Source organism: Spinacia oleracea, chromosome 3 (assembly GCF_020520425.1).
Source record: "Spinacia oleracea cultivar Varoflay chromosome 3, BTI_SOV_V1, whole genome shotgun sequence".
Lineage (NCBI taxonomy): Eukaryota > Viridiplantae > Streptophyta > Magnoliopsida > Caryophyllales > Amaranthaceae > Spinacia > Spinacia oleracea.
In genome coordinates, this window is record NC_079489.1 from 22,427,349 (window position 1) to 22,446,675 (window position 19,327).

General features: G+C 36.8%; 1 protein-coding gene across 2 annotated transcripts; it reads left to right on the top strand.

Annotated features, from left to right (window-relative positions):
* Positions 1-544: 544 nt before the first annotated feature.
* LOC110793889 (nuclear pore complex protein NUP155) lies at positions 545-18,768 on the top strand. 2 transcript variants are annotated; one of them, XM_021998822.2, is made up of 14 exons: positions 545-702; positions 817-1,003; positions 4,516-4,685; positions 6,371-6,497; positions 9,888-10,150; positions 10,383-12,045; positions 12,132-12,344; positions 12,442-12,689; positions 12,773-13,175; positions 13,339-13,544; positions 13,809-14,157; positions 17,010-17,228; positions 17,350-17,678; positions 18,488-18,768. In XM_021998822.2, the coding sequence occupies exons 2-14, from the start codon at positions 842-844 to the stop codon at positions 18,603-18,605; spliced, it is 4,470 nt and encodes a 1,489-aa protein (XP_021854514.1). In that variant the 5' UTR covers positions 545-702; positions 817-841; the 3' UTR covers positions 18,606-18,768. The 2 variants fall into 2 exon arrangements, with proteins under 2 accessions (XP_021854514.1, XP_021854516.1); XM_021998824.2 differs by having other exon boundaries at positions 607-702; positions 796-1,003.
* The last annotated feature ends 559 nt before the right edge of the window (positions 18,769-19,327 follow it).

Consider the following 19,327-nt stretch of genomic DNA (forward strand, 5'->3'; position numbering starts at 1 on the left):
CCTTTCATTCTGTTCTTTTGTTTGATAAGGAAAAAGAAAATGATGTTCTTTTTTCATGTGTTCTGTTCTTTTTTCTTTTTTTATTGTGGTTTTTTTTTTTTTTTTTTTTTAGTTTTTGTTATTTTATTTTTCTTCTAATTTTGTTCTTTGTGTTTTGTAAAAAAGTTGTTGTTCTTTTTTATAATTATTTTGTGTTCTTTTTAATTTTTTTACAGTTTTTTAATATTTAATAATATTATCGATAATATGTATTTTTTTTTTGTTTTTCTATTGCATTTTTCACACGATGTTCTTTTTGAAAAATAGTTGTTCTTTTTATAGTTATCAGGAGAGAGAATATGTTATTTTTATTTTTGTACATTTTCTTTAGTTTTTTGACATTAGTGTTCTTTTCAGGTTTAGTTAATGTTCTTTTTGTTTACTCTAGTTCTTTTTGTTTAGTTTTTTATGTTCTTTTTCGTTTTTTTTGTTTTTTGCGTTTTCTTTTAATGTGTTTGCGTTTTGGTGCAGGTGCACGTAGATCTACGTGCAGGCCCCTGCACCATCCACGCGTTGTCTCCCCACACCCTAAAAACATAAAAACACAACTTTGTTTCTGCGCGCTTTCCCCCCAATTTTCACTCTCACTTCCTCCGCAGTCCAACCGCACTCTCTTCGCCCTCACACCAGACTATCGGCGTTCACCAGCATAAATCAGCCAAGGTAATTTCAATTCAAAAATGGAGGCGCATAAAACTCACATTTCCTCTCTCCTATTTCAGCAACTCCCATTATCTCACCAGTAACGAATTTCAGTGACTTTTTTTTTTGGCAAAGGGTGGGGGTGAAGTAGAGCAGGCGAATGATGTCAATTGATGAAGAAATTGCTTTGCGAGATGTGACTCATGCTGGTCTTGTTGTCAGTGACCGCATTAGCCGAGATGTCTCCGCTCGGCTCGACCTGGATGAAGCGTTAGATGCTGCTAGATATGCTAGTCACCCGTATACTACTCACCCTAAAGAGGTATTGTGAATTGGGGGTGTTTTCAAGTTTTCTGGGCTTGTTTTTATTTTTATTTTAACCCAACTAATCGTTTTGGTATTAGCTTAAAGGGGTTTAAAGCAGATTTAATTTGAGTGAATTGAGTAAACCCAATTAATCGAATTGAATTTGGACGAGTACCTTTTTTTTTTTTTGGTAGTCCTTATTGTTTTCATTCTTTTTCAATGTAGGGTGTGCTTTATTTTGCACAATTTCTCATGATTTCTTGTTTGGAGTTGTTTTTTTTTATATGCATTTAATGGGGAGAATGTCGTTCGAACATTAAATTTTAAATGTCGAATTGATTCGTTGCCTCTTAGTCATGTTAAAGAACGAGGAAATTTCATATGATCAAATAGATTTACAATTTATGTAGTCATATATGAATGTGGCCTGTCTCTTTTGGGATATAACAATTTGAAATGTTAGGGAAAAGGGTCAATTTGTACATAAGAAGTCGATGAAAGAGCGGAATTCAACACATGTAGTTGTCTCGAATGGTTAAACTTTCTCCCCAAAATATTACTCGAATACTCTTAAGTTCAAGATAAAATACTGTGCAATTTAGTAGGCACTTAAACAAGTTGCTTTTTATTTTTCGCATGATTTAATGTGAAAACACAACCCACAAGAAGCTAATAACCTCTTCTTCTTTTGTATTTTTTTTAAATTTTTTTTATTTGATTCCTTAATGTCTAATCTTAGATCAACTTCATTCTAATAGTCTTTGTGATGTAACCACTTGATATTTGAACTGAAAAAATGTTTTTCACTTTTCTATTTTTGAAGAGAATGGGAAACTTAGTAGACCTTGCAAACTTGGACAATGTAGAGAAGATCATGCCAAATCTACAAATTTTCTGTAAGGGATTATCGTGGGGAATAGGTTTTGTGAACATAGGAGCTGAGTTTTTTTTTATTGTTCTACCTGTCAAGTTGATCTGTTACCCCTTAGCACTGTAAAGAAATAAATGGTAAGAGTTATCAAATTATGGAGAAAGTTATACGACTAGTATAATTTACCATCTGATTTCTGAACTAAATCGTTGAAAGGATAAGTGGCCTATCTTAAAGGAAATGAAGAACCACAATGGAAAGTTACACATGTAATGGTCTTTAAAATTGAATTTTTTCGATTTATAATTTTTTGCTTCATAATGTTGCTAAAGTTTCCAAAATATACAACTTCATAGACATTCTATCAATTGTATTCTTGTTCTTCACATTTGTTGTGATAACATGACTACAATAAGCTTGCAACCTCTATTATTTGATTCCTTTTCTGCCTAATATTATCACAATTAGGAAATCCCAATTCTTTCTTTCGTCAAACGATTTGATTCTTAAACTAAAAGGACAAACTACAAAGCAAATATAAAATTTAGTAGGCCTAGAAAACTATCTTACGTAGATAACACAAGGAAACTTAGCCAAGTTGGAGAAGGTCGTGCTGCCCCCCAAATTCATTGCAGGTGCAGGTCCTGGGTGTCACTTGGCTTTGTAGTCATAGGGACTAACTCAGGTGAATGTGTCAGGAATCTTATGTGTTTGCTTTATTTTGCTGTGATATTTCTTTGACAGTAATTATTTAGTTTGATAGGGATTCATTAGGTTGTTCCATTTATCTTCTGACTTCTGAGTCATTTACAAATACCTTTATAAAGTACAGTACATGTCTACATGAAGTTGGGAAGGAAAAAGGAGCACAAAAGTTTGGGGCAGGTTCTTTTTTTCCCCATCGAGTGGGTCTTTGGTTGAGGTCTGATAGGTTTCTTTTAGGTGACCGGAAGTTTTCTTTGGGTTCTTTATGGGATCAAATGCTGTATTTAGCTTTTCTTTGGACTCACCCTCATAGGGTGTTCCCTAACGTGTTGATTTCCAATGTAATATGAGATCGTGTTTTCTTTAAATTGTTTTCTTTTGATTTCTGGTGGACTTCTGCTTTGTAATGGAACTTTTTTCTTTAGCAAAGGGGAAATATAAATTTAGGCATGAAACTAAATGGTATTTTGCAGTTTACGTATTCTTTCTCATTCACTTCTTGAACACTCTATCCCATAATTTACAGTGTGCCTCGATATCTTAATTCCTTTATAGTTGTCAGTTGTCACCCACAAACAATAAACCTGGTATAAGGTTGATACCCACAAAATGACAAAATCAATATTAACATTACCCTTCTGAACTTGTTAATTTTTATTCCTTTTGTTCTGCAAAAAATACTCAGAGTCTCAGACCCCTCTTCCCTAAGCACTCAACCAAGGCCCTTTGAAGTTTTATTGCCCTCATTTTAGCAACTTGTTTTTCTAACCCCATATCACTTTCTCTGCTCCTGCCAGTCCATTTCCTAGCTGCTGTCAGCTTCTTAGTTCTTTGATTATTATACGAGTATGTGAGCAACATAATTGAAGTTTTTTGTTGATCTCTTCTCGTGTTTTCACCTTAAACGTTGGTCCAGAAAACTTTATATGGCCTCAGTTGTTAGGAGACAGCTAAATTATATAGAACATGTGGAATGCATTTCGAATTCAGGACGGTGCTTATATTACGGAAAACCAGATCAGATGATCATGGTAGCCATTTCCTGTGGTTTAGTTCAAGCAAAATTTACCAATGGATATATAATAAAATGGTGCTTGGATGGAGGTTCTGCCAAGACTTTTTTCGCTTGAAAGTTTATTGTAACTCTCTGATTTCTCAAGATTAATTAAATGTCTCCCTTAAACTGACTGTTGCTTTATCATTTTTCTAGACAAGAGTGAGAATAGTCAACAGTGAAATGATATCTTGAAGTAGGGAGAAGTAGGAAAAAAGCAAGGATAAAACCAATTTGAGGAGGGTTTTGTTGATTCACACTTCCCTTCAAGGACTTCATTTTAAACAATTTATTGGCAATGTTACCAATGTAAATTACATTAATGCCTTCTTACAAGGCATCTAAGTATAATTTACATTATCTACCCATTCCACTACTAAGTACTAACCGTCCTTCCACTCCCTGGTTCTCACCTTCTAAGACTTGATTGGGTTCTGGACTTCTGGGTCAAACCTATGAGATTATTGACCAGATAATTCGAGAGCTGACAGAGGGATGTGTTTGGTCTACTCAATTGTAGCTTTTAGGAAAATTCTGTTGTGAATGTTGTGCTCCAGTTTCATGTTTAGATTAAAGCGTTTAGGATGTGTTGCTAGATTGCCTTGCCAAGAGAACTTTGCGGCATTTTCAATCTGAGTATCTGACCAACGTAATAAACAACTTTGTCTCCGCTAGAAGGTTCTGTGTTTCACTATAATGATTAACTGGTTCAGTTCTCATTGAGAATTGGGTTTTGTATGAGATAATTTTTTCTTATGCTGGAAAATTCTCATGTATCTTGTAGTCTTTTGTTTGGATAATAGAACATTATACTTGATTTTATTGAATTCTCTTTACAGTTGTTCTTAAGGGAAATTATCTGAAGTTCTGAACTTAAAGGTGCTTATTTACATTGCAGTGGCCTCCGCTAGTTGAAGTGGTAGATAGCTGGGAGTTACCTAATGTTCTTGTAGAAAGATATAATGCTGCTGGTGGTGAAGGAACTGCTCTATGTGGAATTTTTCCTGAGATACGTAGGGCATGGGCATCAGTTGACAACTCCCTATTTCTTTGGCGTTTTGACAAGTGGTAATACGTTGATGAATTGTTTTTGCATCTTACACGATGTCTCTGTTTCAGTAAGAGAATGATACCTGTGTATACATTATACCACCCGGGGAGGGGGGGGGGGCGGTTGTGGATCCTTTTATAAATATATAATGTTGTAATTTAAATCGCTTGACTTGTTGTTAGTTGCCAAGTGCTGGATTCATGTCTCATTTTTCTTTTTCAACCTTTCTTTGAACAATTCTTCGATGATGGTATGTTTTATGACTTTAGCCCTGTGCTCTTCCCCTTAAATAAATAATACATATATTTTGTAAAAATCATATTTGATCCTTAAAGCAAGTTTCAAACTTCAAAAATCCGTTTTAATTAGTCACATTAAGTTGTATTTAGTGAAAAACAGTTTTAATTAGTAAAGATTAGTCCCCCAGTCCCTTTTTAATCTTTACGTTTGAAATATTTCCTTTTGTACTATAGCATAAGTGCCCCTAATATTCTGTCAAAAATCGTGTCAGGTGATTATTTTAATCAATCAAATTCATTGTGGAAATCTCTCACTTTTTCCCATTGGGATTACCTTCCCACTTTCCCAATGTTAGATTTTGAATAAAAGTGAACATTGTTAAATAAACGTAATTTGCATTGTTCAAGTGAAAAAAAAGGAATGTTTATCCACATTAATTATTTTTTAAATCGCGTGCATGATACCAAACATAAAGAATTGGGAGCAATAAACTTATAGAGCGAAGGCATCAGTGAATCAGTTAATAAGTTTTAATCAGCAATACATTGTTTCAATTCGTAAAATTCAGTGTTAATCAGTTAAGATAATTTCAATTCAGGAAAAATAAGGGGCCTTTGTTTAGTGGTTTTCTTTTCCAGAAAAGAACGATACTGATGTACTATGTTATTTGGCGTGGATGCTTTGGCATCATACCCTGGTCAACATGACACAACCCCTATTTGGTTATGTAATCTTACCAAATTCGCGACTAAGTACTCGGACACGTTGGGTCAAGGAGATTAAAGCCACTTGAGGAAAAAAAAGGAGAGAGATGTGAAAATACTGGCACAGAGTCTTTGAAAGATGTTAAATTTGCAGAAATTTCATCACACCTAGAGTAGTATTGAATTCTGGATTTGAAAACCCGAGGATTAGGGTAAAGAAAAGAGATCATTCTTAAGACGACTCTCACTCTTTTAATTTTTAATTTCTTTTGAACTCCATTACACCAATGCAGGTTTTATAGAATTCTTCGTTGACTATATCATCGAGGGTAATATGAGAAAGTACAAAGTTTGGTTACTTGCTCTATAAAGCAGCCTACATTTTTTGGTACGTCCTATAATAGGAATGTGGCCTATTTTCAGGGACAGATGAATAATAGTGATTCTTTATTGGGAAAGGGGAGGAGGAAGAATTCATTGGGCCCAAAAAAGTCTTTTACATAGTCACCGCTTAATCATATACCACCACCGTGTGTTATTCTCAGGGTGGTGGGGGACATTGCCTTTTATCCAAAAAGGAAAATGTATGAATAATTTACCGTTAAAGCAAAAAAGAAAAAAACAGTGTGTTTTAGAAAACTGATTAAAACTGTTTGTCATTTCATTTTCTGAAGATTGTGTGCCCCTACGACTCCTACCTGCCTTGATGTTTAGTATCTGCTTCAGTCTGATTTGATCTCATTGTAATTTATTTGTAGGGATGGACAATGTCCTGAATACAGCGGAGAGGAACAAGCTATTTGTGCCGTGGGCCTTGCTAAATCTAAACCTGGTGTTTTTGTTGAAGCTATTCAGCATCTTTTGGTTTTGGCAACTCCTGCTGAGGTATTTGAATTTTATTTGCAATCATGCAGATAATGCAATTTTAAGCAGTGGTTATTGGTAATAATCTTCATTGTCAGATCAAGGTCTTATCGACTTAACCCAATATTATGCATATGCTAATTGACAATTAGCTGGTTCTTAGACTACTTTGATTGGCTTTCATTCTCCTCTTGTTATTATCTGGTTTTTGGTTACTGGGTTGTGAAACAAATAGTGGTTTTTTTTTGGGGGGTACAGAGTTGATTGGACTTCGACTTATTTGTGGAGTCATAGTTAAACTCACCAATTCTTTACTATGACAGTTGACGAGTTCCATAGTTAAGTTAAGTTGGAACTTGAAGTGGTTAGCTCAGACTTATTATCTTCGCTCTTCTGTTATCTGCTAGTGGGTTGATTTTAAGCGCCCGATGGAGACATCATACTGCTTTTAAACTGAGTGTGCTTCGTGTTGTTGCCAAATATTATTTTTCTGTAAACTATAATAATTTTTTTAAAACTAGGTCAAATATTTATCTGTTTACTGTCGTTAATCCAGAATAAGGAAGATCAGCATATCTGATTTTTAAGTTATTATTCCACGTATTACATTCGACATTTAAAAATTCAAGGCTAAATTTGAATTGAAAATTAAAAACCGACAATGATACTGAAGAGGCCCTTGAAGACCACTCTCCATGTTTTAACGGGAACATTTCTTTTAGCTGTAGCATGAGGTACTAAAAGAACTTGAGCCTCCTTTTTTAAAAAAAGTGCTGAATCTTCCAGAATGCGGTCTTGCATTTCATTGATTTATAACTTGTGTTTAGTACGTCATAAAATAAAGGTGTGGAGATAAATTTGTGTTAACTTTGCTCTGGAAGTTCCATCTGAAAGTTCTTAGTAAGTGCTTATATCTCAACCATATTGATATACATCCTCCAAACGTTGCACTTATTAAAAAAACGGAGGAAGCATATTACCTTTCCAACTCCATTTTGGCCTGCGGTGGTGTGATACGGTTTGATCGTATAATATATATTTTTTTCCTACAATGTTCTAAACGTGTTTCTGAAAATGTGTAATTTTCACTTAGAAAATGTGTAATTTTCACTTACAACAGAGTTAGAAACATTTACTAAGGGTAATTCTCCGAGCTGCAGCTATTGCTGTCTTTTTTAATGCAGTATCAGGATCCCAGCATTTAATTTGATTGTCAATGAGTTAGAAATTTATGTTTGATAAACCTTTCTGCCAATGATCTAATCTGGATTAGTTCGTATATTTGCATTCTTGAAAAATGTTCTGACCTTTTAAAAAATGGGAAAAATCAACAGTAATAATCTGAACTATTAGTGGTCTTCTCAAAATAATTTTAAATATTGATTAACTTTAGAATAATCCCAACTATATGATACCCCTGCTCAAATTAGACCATGCTTACCGGTGACCCTCTTTACCGGTTAAAGAAGCTCTATGTCCTCTCTCACCTCTACTCACAGACTAACAGTAAACCCAACAGCCTACCCTCAATCTCTCTCATGCTCCCTTCATCTCATCATTACCTTACCTCTCTCACACAACATGGAAACAACAAAGCAAAGCAAGCAACATCAGCTATGGCAGAAACCATGAGGAGAAGAGTGTAGTTTAATTTGTAGTGATCCAATTGTTTTTAAGGCCAATATCCTACCCTCAAACACTCTCATGCTCCCTTTATATTTTACTGGTGATCCATTTTTTATATTTTTAAATAGCTAGTAATTTGCTAATTTTTATCAAATTCTCTGATTTTTAGGCAACAAAATTGGTTCTGATCCAATTGTTGTAAACTGATGGTTCATACTTTCGTAATTGGTTGTTTCTGTTGTCTGATGTTTTCGGAGGTATTTATTGGTTTTTGTTCGGTGTAATAAAATTAGGTGGTTGGAGCGACTCTCCTGTTGGTAAAAGGTGGAAGTAAAGGAATGGCAATTTGAGTACGATCGAGCGATGTTGGGTAACTTGGGTTCATCGCTGGGTGGGCAGGGGAGAGGAGAGACAAGAGACAGAAAGGGAAACAATTTTTTTTGTAAAGTTTAGCTCAATGCCCCAATAACATAATGACACATCATCAGTTTGACCTGTTTAACACATTAACAATATAGTGAGACTATTTCGAGAAAGGGGTACCATATAATTGGGATTATTCTGAGTTAATCAATAGTTCAGATTATTTTGAGAGGACCGCCAATAGTTTGGATTATTAGTGTTATTTTTTCCTTAAAAAATATAAATTTGTTGTTACTTGTAAAAGTTAATTCTTGTTTCTTGAATGCATGAAGAGCGGTGAACTTCTCTCACAGTTATTTTATTACAAAACAAAAGGTGAAAACTTAATCCTTAATTTTCCGTCTTTACTTATAGTGATGGTCTTTGAAATATTAGCTGTAAGATAATAGCTGATAGGCTAGGTGATTGGAAAACAAGTAATTTAGTACTACCTCCGTATTCAATCTACACACTTTCACGTTTTTTCAATGCGGAACTTTGGGCATTATTATCTTAGGGCTCGTTCGGTATCACTGCCAATTTTCAGTTTTTGGTTTTGAAAGTCATATGATTTAGATTGAATCATGAACTAAAAAATAATCATACGTATAATAATCATATTGAGTTTGAATACTAATAACAAAAAACTGGAAACTACTTTATGTGGTTTTCATATTTTGGTTTTAGTATTGTAAAAAACAGAAAACTGGAAACAAAAAATGATCCGGAACGAGCATTTAACTGTCGATTAGTAAAAAAACGTATCAATTTGATATCTGAAAACTATATATTGAGAAGAGTCTAATAAGATCACACATGACTATGTTTTTCCTTGTGCAAAATCACCAACATTTGTCAAAGTAGAGTTTGTGAATAGTGCCAAAAGGCAAGTGTGCAGATTAAAAAAATAAACAGAGGAGTATATAAGATTACACACAGGGAATCACGTATGCAACTACCCCAAATCAATTATGTGTGCATGGTTCTATTTACTTTCGCACGCATCGCATGCATATAAGACGAGTATTATATATATTAGTTAAGAAATATGGAATGACAACATGATGTGTTATCTGAATGTGTATTAAATAGGTGAAGTATATGTGGAGGTTATCTTACAATAAGCTGTTGGCCTGTACACTCTCCAACCTAGATTTTTATAATCTATCTCTTTTGTAATTTTTGGATTTCCTTTCCCCCTCCCCGTAGCTAGCTCACAAACATCACTAATGCATCATGGTCAATAAAATGCTAAAATGTGCCTAATGGAGACGGAGTCTTATACTCTTTTCATGTGTACTTTCACTTTTTTTGGCCTTCAATTCAGAATTTCCCTTTCTATTCCTTTGGGTGCTTTTGGTTGCTAATGATATAGGATTTCAGTTGATCCTTGTAGGAGTATGCTGTTCAGGAACAGCTGATGGAACTGATCCATATGCAGAGCTCTCCTTACAGCCATTATCCGAGTATACTGTTCCATCCGACGGAGTCACAATGACTTGTATTACGTGCACTGATAAAGGCCGCATTTTCTTAGCTGGCCGTGATGGTAACATTTATGAACTGCAGTACACAACAGGATCTGGTTGGCAAAAACGTTGTCGTAAAGTTTGCCTTACTTCCGGTCTGGGTAGTGTCCTTTCGAGGTATGTTTCATGCCATTGCTCTGGCTTACTAAGCTTCATCGTAAAGTTTTCTTTACTTCATAATACGTTTTGATGACCTCAATGAGATAGTATAAAGTATATTGATATTCATCTATGGATTATTTGTTCTTATTCCATGTGTTCGGTTTGCAATGTTGGTCCTGGAAGTCATTACCGAACGAATATTTTTGGCATATATTATATATGAATTCTTGTATTTGTAATTGTCCAGATGGGTTGTGCCAAATGTCTTTAAATTTGGTGCCGTTGATCCAATTGTTGAGATGGTTTTTGACAATGAAAGACACATATTCTATGCAAGAACTGAAGCTATGAAACTCCAAGTTTTTGAGTTAGGTCAAAATGGAGAAGGCCCACTTAAAAAAGTGGCAGAGGAAAAGAACTTTATCAACCAGAGGGACCCAAATTCTGGAGGTAGACAGTCAACAGGGACAAGAGCAGCTGGTGGATCTGGAAAACCCTCTATTGTTTGCATTTCACCTTTATCTTCACTAGAGTCAAAATGGCTTCATCTCGTTGCTGTTTTATCCGATGGGAGAAGAATGTATTTTTCTACTGGTTCTTGTGGGTTTAACGGTTCAGTTGGAGGTCTGCATGAATTTTCTAGTAACCATCCTAGACCAAGTTGTTTGAAGTTTGTTTCAATCAGACCATCTCCTCCTCTTGGGGTCACTGGTGCACTTGGTTTTGGCTCTGTTCCTCTTGTTGGCCATGCTCAAAGTGAGGATCTCTCTCTGAAAGTTGAAACAGCGTATCATTCTGCTGGAACTCTTGTGCTTTCTGATTCCTCACCACCAAATGCATCCTCTCTTCTAATTGTTTGCAAAGATTACACTGCTCAGTCGTCTCCCCCAGGGAATATGGCGACTAGTGTGAGGAGCACTCGTGCGTTGCGGGAAACTGTATCTTCTCTGCCTGTAGAAGGCAGAATGTTGTTTGTGGCAGATGTTTTGCCCTTACCAGACACTGCATTAATGGTGCAATCTCTTTATTCAGAAGTCGAGTTCTTTGGTTTGGGTAGCTCAGGTGAGTCGTTGGAGAAAGCATCTGCAAAATTATGGGCCAGAGGCGACCTTTCAACTCAGCATATATTACCAAGGAGGCGGATTGTTGTATTCAGTACCATGGGGATGATGGAGTTAGTTTTCAATAGGCCAGTTGACATTCTTAGAAGGTTGCTGGAATCCAACTCACCAAGAGCAGTTCTGGAAGACTTTTTCAACCGTTTTGGGGCAGGAGAAGCTGCTGCAATGTGTTTAATGCTGGCTGCAAAAATAGTTGATACAGAAAATATCACAGGTAATATTGTTACTGAAAAAGCAGCTGAGGCGTATGAGGACCCAAGATTTGTTGGAATGCCCCAACTTGAAGGAAGTAGTGCACTGTCAAACACAAGAACAGCTGCTGGGGGATTTAGCATGGGGCAGGTAGTTCAGGAGGCAGAACCTGTATTTTCAGGTGCCTATGAAGGGTTGTGTTTGTGCACAGCAAGATTGCTTTTTCCACTGTGGGAGCTTCCTGTTATGGTTGTAAAAGGCGGTTCAAGTTCTCCTGATCAATTTGAAGATGGTGTTATAGTGTGCAGACTTTCTGGTGCAGCAATGCAAGTTCTTGAAAACAAAATCCGTTCCTTGGAGAAATTTTTTAGATTACGCAAGAATCAGAGAAGAGGAATGTATGCACGTGTTGCTGGTCTCGGAGATTTGACAGGTTCAATTTTATATACAAGTGGTTCAACTCTAGGGGGTGGTGACAGAAGCATGACAGGACATTTGTTTGGAGGTTATTCTTGGAATATGGAGTCTGCTGATGTACTTGCATCTAATAGAAGACAGCGGCTACCATACGGTCCTGCTGAACTTGCTGCCGAGGAGGTCTGCTTTTGCCGTGCTTTTCCTTTTGTTTTTTCTTTACAATGAACTTTGGTTCTTATCTGTATTATTTCTTCCCTATCCTGCAGGTAAGAGCGATTGAATGCCTTCGGCAGCTGCTCCTCAGATCCAGCGAAGCTCTCTTCCTGCTACAACTGCTTTCTCTGCATCATGTATCACGGTTGATTCAAGGTTTTGATGCTGATTTAAGACGTGCATTAACTCAGATGACCTTTCATCAGCTTGTATGCTCTGAGGAAGGTGAGATGCTACCAACCAGGCTTGTATCCGCCTTGATGGAGGTAATGCTGCCTCTGGGAAATCACCTCAATTTGTTGTCTCTTCCTTCTGTATTTAATCAATCTTTTTCCCCCTTTTTACGATCCTTTCTTCCCACAGTACTATACTGGTCGTGATGGTAGGGGAACTGTGGATGACATAAGTGGGAAACTGCGGGAAGGTTGCCCAAGTTACTATAAGGAATCTGATTACAAATTTTACTTAGCTGTGGAATGTCTCGAGAGAGCCGCTGTATCTTCTGATGCTGAAGAGAGGGAATCTCTTGCTAGGGAGGCCTTTAATTTCTTGAGTCAAGTCCCAGAGTCTGCAGACTTACGCACAATATGTAAAAGGTTCGAGGACCTGAGGTAAGCCGATTTCAAAATCCTCTTTCGTTTGTTTTTATTCTTTCAATGTTCAAGTATACTTTCTAACTTTCAAGGAATTGCAGGTTCTATGAAGCTGTTGTGCAGTTGCCTTTGCAAAAGTCTCAGATTCTTGACCCTGCTGGAAACGCCTCTAATGAGCAAATTGACCCAGCAATTCGAGAACGTGCTCTTTCTCAGCGTGAACAGTGCTATGAGATAATTACTGGTGCTTTACGTAACCTGAAAGGAGAAGCAATTGGTTCTCCCTCTAAACCTGCCTCTGCAAGATCTATCCTTGATCAGTCCTCTAGAAAGAAGTTTATTTGTCAAATTGTTCAGCTCGCTGTCCAATCATCTGATAGAATATTTCATGAGTATCTGTACCGAACTATGGTTGATTTGGGTCTGGAGAATGAGCTTTTGGAATTCGGAGGTCCTGATCTGGTTCCGTTTCTGCAGCAAGCAGCCTCTGAACCCAAAGAGGAGGTACTTCTGCTTTTTCCTTTTTGTATCTCTTTTCAGGTGTCAAATCATGTTTGGTAGTTGGAGTGCCTTCAATAGATGATTTTTGGACACTAATAGTTTAGTTTTTTTTACTGAAGATCATGTTCTTGATAGTATGACAACAGTGTGTTCTTTTCACGTACAGGTACGTGCTGCCTCATCAACAGTATACCCTACTTCAACAGTGGGTCGTATGGGTGTTCGTGATCCTTTTAATCAAGCCAAATATTTAGATCTCCTAGCACGCTATTACATCATGAAGCGCCAACATTTGCTTGCAGCTCATGTGCTGTTGAAGCTAGCAGAAAGGCGCTCCATGGATGATAGAGATGTCCCTAGCTTGGAGCAGAGGTTAGTGCTCTATTTCTATATCCTAACATCTTCTTATTCCCCCAACAACAATAAGGCACATATCTAAAAGCAAAATCAATCGAAACCTCTTTTGCTGGACCATCCTGAGAGGAAGGAAGAAGGAATGAAGAGAAAAGTATAGTGCTCTATGCATTTTACTTGGCCTACTGGCCATATAATATCTTTTACTTAAATGCTTACTGTGTCTTTAATTATCTTCCAGTAAAAGTATTTTAATTAGCTTTTTGTATTTGTTCGTGTCAGGTGTCAGTACTTAAATAATGCTGTTTTACAAGCAAAAAACGCCAGCAATAATGATAATTATGGGAGTTCTGCAAAAGGTGCATATGATGACGGGCTGCTTGATTTACTTGAGGGAAAGCTTGCTGTGGTGCGCTTTCAGATAAAGATCAGAGAAGAATTGGAGGCTATAGCCTCACGGTCAGAAGCAAGCACTGGCACATCGGAGTCTGGCGAGAATGAAGAGACTCCTGTGAGGCGTGAAGCTAACGTAGCTAGCTCTATGAAAGAGAAGGTGAAAGAGTTGTCATTTGAATTGAAGAGTATAACTCAGCTGTATAATGACTATGCCGTTCCCTATGAACTTTGGGAGGTAGATCTCTCTCTCTCCCTCTCGGACGCGTGCTTGTTTTCTTCTTTTTAAACCCCCTCTCCCGAGCTCCCAGTATATAGATTTGCATATATGCATTCTTACCTTGTTCCACGAATCATGATCACATGATCTCTTAAAAGCTTCCACATATTTAATCTTTTATAATGTTCTCAGAACAAAAATAAATCTTTCAGGAAGTTTTTTAGTTAGATATGTTATGTGTACATGGGTACCATGGGAAGTACTCCCTCTGTATTTTAAAAAGAGATATACTTTCCTTAAACGGCCGTATGTTAAAAAGATATACACTTTCCTTTTTTGACATGTTTTGGTCCCCATTTCCCACTATATTAATATTTCTCTTTCTTGTGGTCCCCACACTTACATCATCTTTTAACTATAATAAATAATTTACCCACTACCCCACTTTCATCTATTTTACTAAATTCAACTCACTCTCCTAAAACTATGTGCCGGTCAAAGTGTATCTCTTTTTAAAATACGGAGGGAGTATAGTTTTTTATGCTCGACACTTGCTTTTTCGATGGGCCCTCATGATGCCATGTGAATTGTCAGATAATCATGTGGAGTATTTTAAGTAGTGGTATGCTCTTGGGAATTCCTATTTTATAAAAGAGATTTTAGTTTTGGAAGCCATATTTCTCTTCAAGATAAGGTGGGTTGGAACCTGATTTCTTATAGCATAGCATCCAGAAAGAGTACTTGTGCACCCCTAAGTAACTGATGGGATGCTTCATTAGTAATCCATCTCACTGATCTCTTCACTCCTTTTTTTATTCTTTGTTCAAGTGTCATTTGGTCTTGAAAGAAGTTTCAACGGAGTATTTTGAATCCCTTAAGAGGCATTTTTTTTGTCTTTTTTCATGAAATTGTGTCCATCCAGGAACTGTTGCTCCTAGGGCTACAGAATGTATCTAATGGATTTTCCACTTCCCTCGAGATCTCAAGTTCTAGAGTTGCAGATTTGCGGCGCTTTTTTCCCCATAGAAATGTTCTTTTCCCCAAAATAGGATCACGGTGAGTAACCGAACCATAGATAATCTTGCTTTTGGAGGGAGAAGGACATCAAGGAACTTAAGTGGCATTTTTCTTGGCAGTGTTAACCAGATATAGGACTTTCAGGGGAGAGTGATATGAATCCCGATCATAGCTTTAGCAAAGTTTTCGAAAATGTAGAAACCTGAGTGTATTTATTTATTGTAGTAACCGATGTAACAACTCAAAATAAACACTCATACAAACTCAAATTGGGTTTTGAATCACCTAGACAGCTAGAGCACTCATGGAATAACCTTAGCTATTGAGGAAGGGAAGGGAGGTGAGCAAAGTAGAGAGAAAAGGAAGGGAGGTGAGGGAAGAAGTGGGCTTTTATTTTCCTCCCTAATTTTTCCCAACATTGGGAGGATTTGTTTTGTTGGATGGGAAGGAATTGAAGGAAAATGGATCCTTCCAATTCCCATAGCTTCAATTTAGACGCCTAACCCAAACGGTTAACAACTAATTAAACAAATCCATTGGATCAATGCAAGCCCAACTTACTAGTTGCACCTTTAGCGCACCTGCTTTAAGGGCATGGTAAAAACCATTGGCTTATTAGCTAAGGCTCGTTCTGTATCATTTCACGATTTCAGTTTTTTTGTTTTTAAACCACTCAAACTGTTTTCAGTTTTATTTTTATGTGTTTTCAAAACCAAAATAAAACTTCAGTCAAATATGGAGTACACCATTAATCTCTCTATATACAGTTTTAAAAAATCATTACTCTGAGTAGTCTTAAACTCTGTACAACTCTTTGAATTTCAAGCACTATCAAATTTCCAAAAAAAAGGAAATTTTGGGTCAGTTATACTTCTTTCCTTTGTCTCTCAAATTATTGTCTGTCTTTCTCCTCCTTCCATTAATCTACCTCCTTTATTTATTGTTATACCTTCAAGCATAAACAGAAAAGAAAATTATTCTGTGAGAATTGGAGCTCCATAGTCCATACAAATAAATCCAATAGAAAGAGGAGAGAAATGGATAGTATCAAAGAAATAGATCTAGACCAACCAACACAATTCAGCGGCGTGCCTGCGTCACACAGATTGACCTTGCTGGTGGCAACCGGACACAAAGGTGTGTTTTCAGTGGTTACCATGCTGGTGTCAACCGGTGAATATGGTGACAAACACTCCAAGATGAGAGGTTGACAGAAAGAGAGGGAGAAGGAGAAAATGGTAGCAGGGTAACCCTTAATTAATGCTGGGGATTTTGGTTGGTTCCATTTACAGAAGATGGAAAAAGGGAAATTGGTAATCTATACACTTGCATACAATAACCGATGCAATTGTCGGAGGCAAAGCCCAAAGGGTGTTTCAAGGTTTTGAAATTATAATTTGAGATGGACATGGATAATCTTGCAAATTTCTCAAGGTTGAAGATGGAGAAGATGATAAAGAAGGTTTCTGTGTCATGGTTCTGTGTTCTAAAACTACAACTGCAAAACCACTTTTTGTGGTTTCAACTTCTCCGTTGTTTTGGCAAAAGCTGGAGAAAGTTGGGTTTTAATCAAAATTGGCAAACACGTTACATTCCCAGTTTTAAAAAAAATAAGCGGAAAACAGCAAAACCTACCCAATACCAAACAATCATTCTCTTATTAAGCAATCAGAAGATCAATGGTAATTCAACAAATTTGGAGTGAATGATTAGCATTTTCTTTTTGATTCAAAATGAAAAATCTTGTATTTTGAATACATTTTAGATTTTTACTTCCTAAGTCTAAGATTTTCTTTCTTTTATGGTTGGTTGATCAATCTTATGTGGATGGTGGCTTTGTCTTTGATCCACAGGTTTGCCTCGAAATGTTGTATTTTGCAAGCTATTCTGGTGATACTGACAGCAATATTATTAGAGAAACTTGGGCCAGACTTATTGACCAGTCTCTTTCAAGGGGTGGTATAGCTGAGGCTTCTTCTGTTTTGAAGAGGGTTGGTCCTCGTCTCTATCCTGGAGATGGAGCTATGTTGCCATTGGATACATTATGTCTTCATTTGGAAAAGGCTGCACTGGTATTGATGTTTACATATATGATTTCTTTAATAAGATAGCTTACAAGAACTGTGTTTCTTGAAGCTATTGATGTATCCGGTCATTTTATTGAACTTGTCATCACTCTGTGTTGTTTCTCAGGAGAGATCTACTTCTGGAGTCGAGTGTGTTGGAGATGACGATATTCCGCGAGCTCTCCTTGGCGCCTGCAAAGGTGCTGCAGAGCCTGTCATCAACACATATGACAACTTACTATCTAATGGTGCAATTTTAACATCACCAATGCTCAAGCTACGGCTTCTTCGCTCAGTTCTTGTTGTGCTTCGAGAATGGGCAATGTCTATTTTTGCACAGACAATTGGTACAAGTCCTGTTGGAGCTTCACTGATCTTAGGAACATTCCTGCCTGACCAAACTGCCGGTGGTGGTAACCAAGGGGTTCGGGATAAGATCACCAGTGCAGCAAATAGGTAACTTTTCATATAAGTTTTTTCTTCTTTAAGATTCGGGAGAGTTAAATTACATGATGCACTTTGCTGCCTCTCTTCCTTTGTTATGTTTTGCTTCTTGTCCATGAGTAATTTCCTCTCTTAGTCTGAGTTGTTGGCCTCTCTATGGTGTGTGTGTGTTTGTCTATGGGTGTGTGTGTGTGGGTAAGTATTTTCTATTGAAGTTATTATCATTGGACTATTGACGTAGGATTTGATTGATCTTTTCTGGCAACAAAGAGCTTGTGATTAATTAATGTGTTTCTGGGAATGAGTTCCACTAACTGCTGGAGTTTTTCTTTGGCTATGTGGTATATAAAGGGCGGTGGTATGGATTACCTTTGGGATGGTATTTGATGGTTGACCACCTATAGAATCTCCATGTTAGTTGTCAAAGAAGCCTTCCCCTCTCTTGGTCGTATGCAAAGTTGGGATTGGGTTTAGGTTTTGTCTTGGGACGACTGTTTGGAGGGATCAATTCATTCCATTGACTTGTCCTCTAGTTTGTTGCTTCTTCTGATCTGATATTTTCCACTTCTATTAGTGAGATTTCATCATGATGGGAAGTTTGGGAGGTTTCCTGTACCTTACGGGGTTGCTACAACTTTGCACGAAAAAGTTTTGGAAGAGATCCTTTGATTTTCTTGTGGATCATTTACCAGAAGATACATGGTTGTATGGTACATGTTCCATTAATTGGAGGTCAAAGTTCCAAGAAAGTTAAATGACTGTGTATGTGGCACTTTTTTTTGCTGTGTTTTATCTCTCTCAAGCTAAACTTGATTTTTTAGGTATATGACCGAGGTACGAAGATTGCCTATTTCGCAAAGCCAGACGGAGGCAGTATATCGTGGATTCCGAGAATTAGAAGAATCACTAATAAGTCCATATTCTTTTCAGCACTATTAGCGGTGTTGCAGCAAGTTCCTGTATGTACTGTATTATTATCCACAGTTTTGAAATGTGACGATTGTAAGAGTGTCTTTGAGTAGTGAATTAAAAGCGTTCAGTTTTTGTTGTCAATTCAAATTCTTTTTCTACGATGTCTAGCAAAAGAAACAATTTGACATTACTCCCTATTAGTAGTACATAATCGAGCGAATCGCCTGACATGTGAGATCCCTTAAACTAATGCAATCTGGGGGTATGTTGTTTGATGAAGAGAAATAGAAACTTGATTCCTGTTGTTTGGTTGGTCTAACAAAATTAAGTTTGACGTTATTTTCCTTGCTAATAGTATCAAAATCATTCCAACTGCCGACTGAGGGGTGTAACATTCTCATGATTATAAGACCACCTTGTGATACTCCCATCTGGCCATCTCCTTGCATGCGAGTGTTAGACATGACTTTAGCAAAAAAAATTGGTGACCGAGTGTGTTATTATTTGGCTTATAGGCGCAACTATCTTTATGAAACTATTACTAATTTATATAAGATATTAACCATTCAGTTCATAAGTACAATTTTTGTACTATACTTAACTAATTTAGGTAAGTGCTTAACTATTTTACTCATAACTGCAACTATTATTATACTTAATCTATATAAGAACTTAACTATATGTCTTAAGAATTTAACTATTTGACTCATAACTACATCTATTTATATTACACTATAACTGATTTGGAT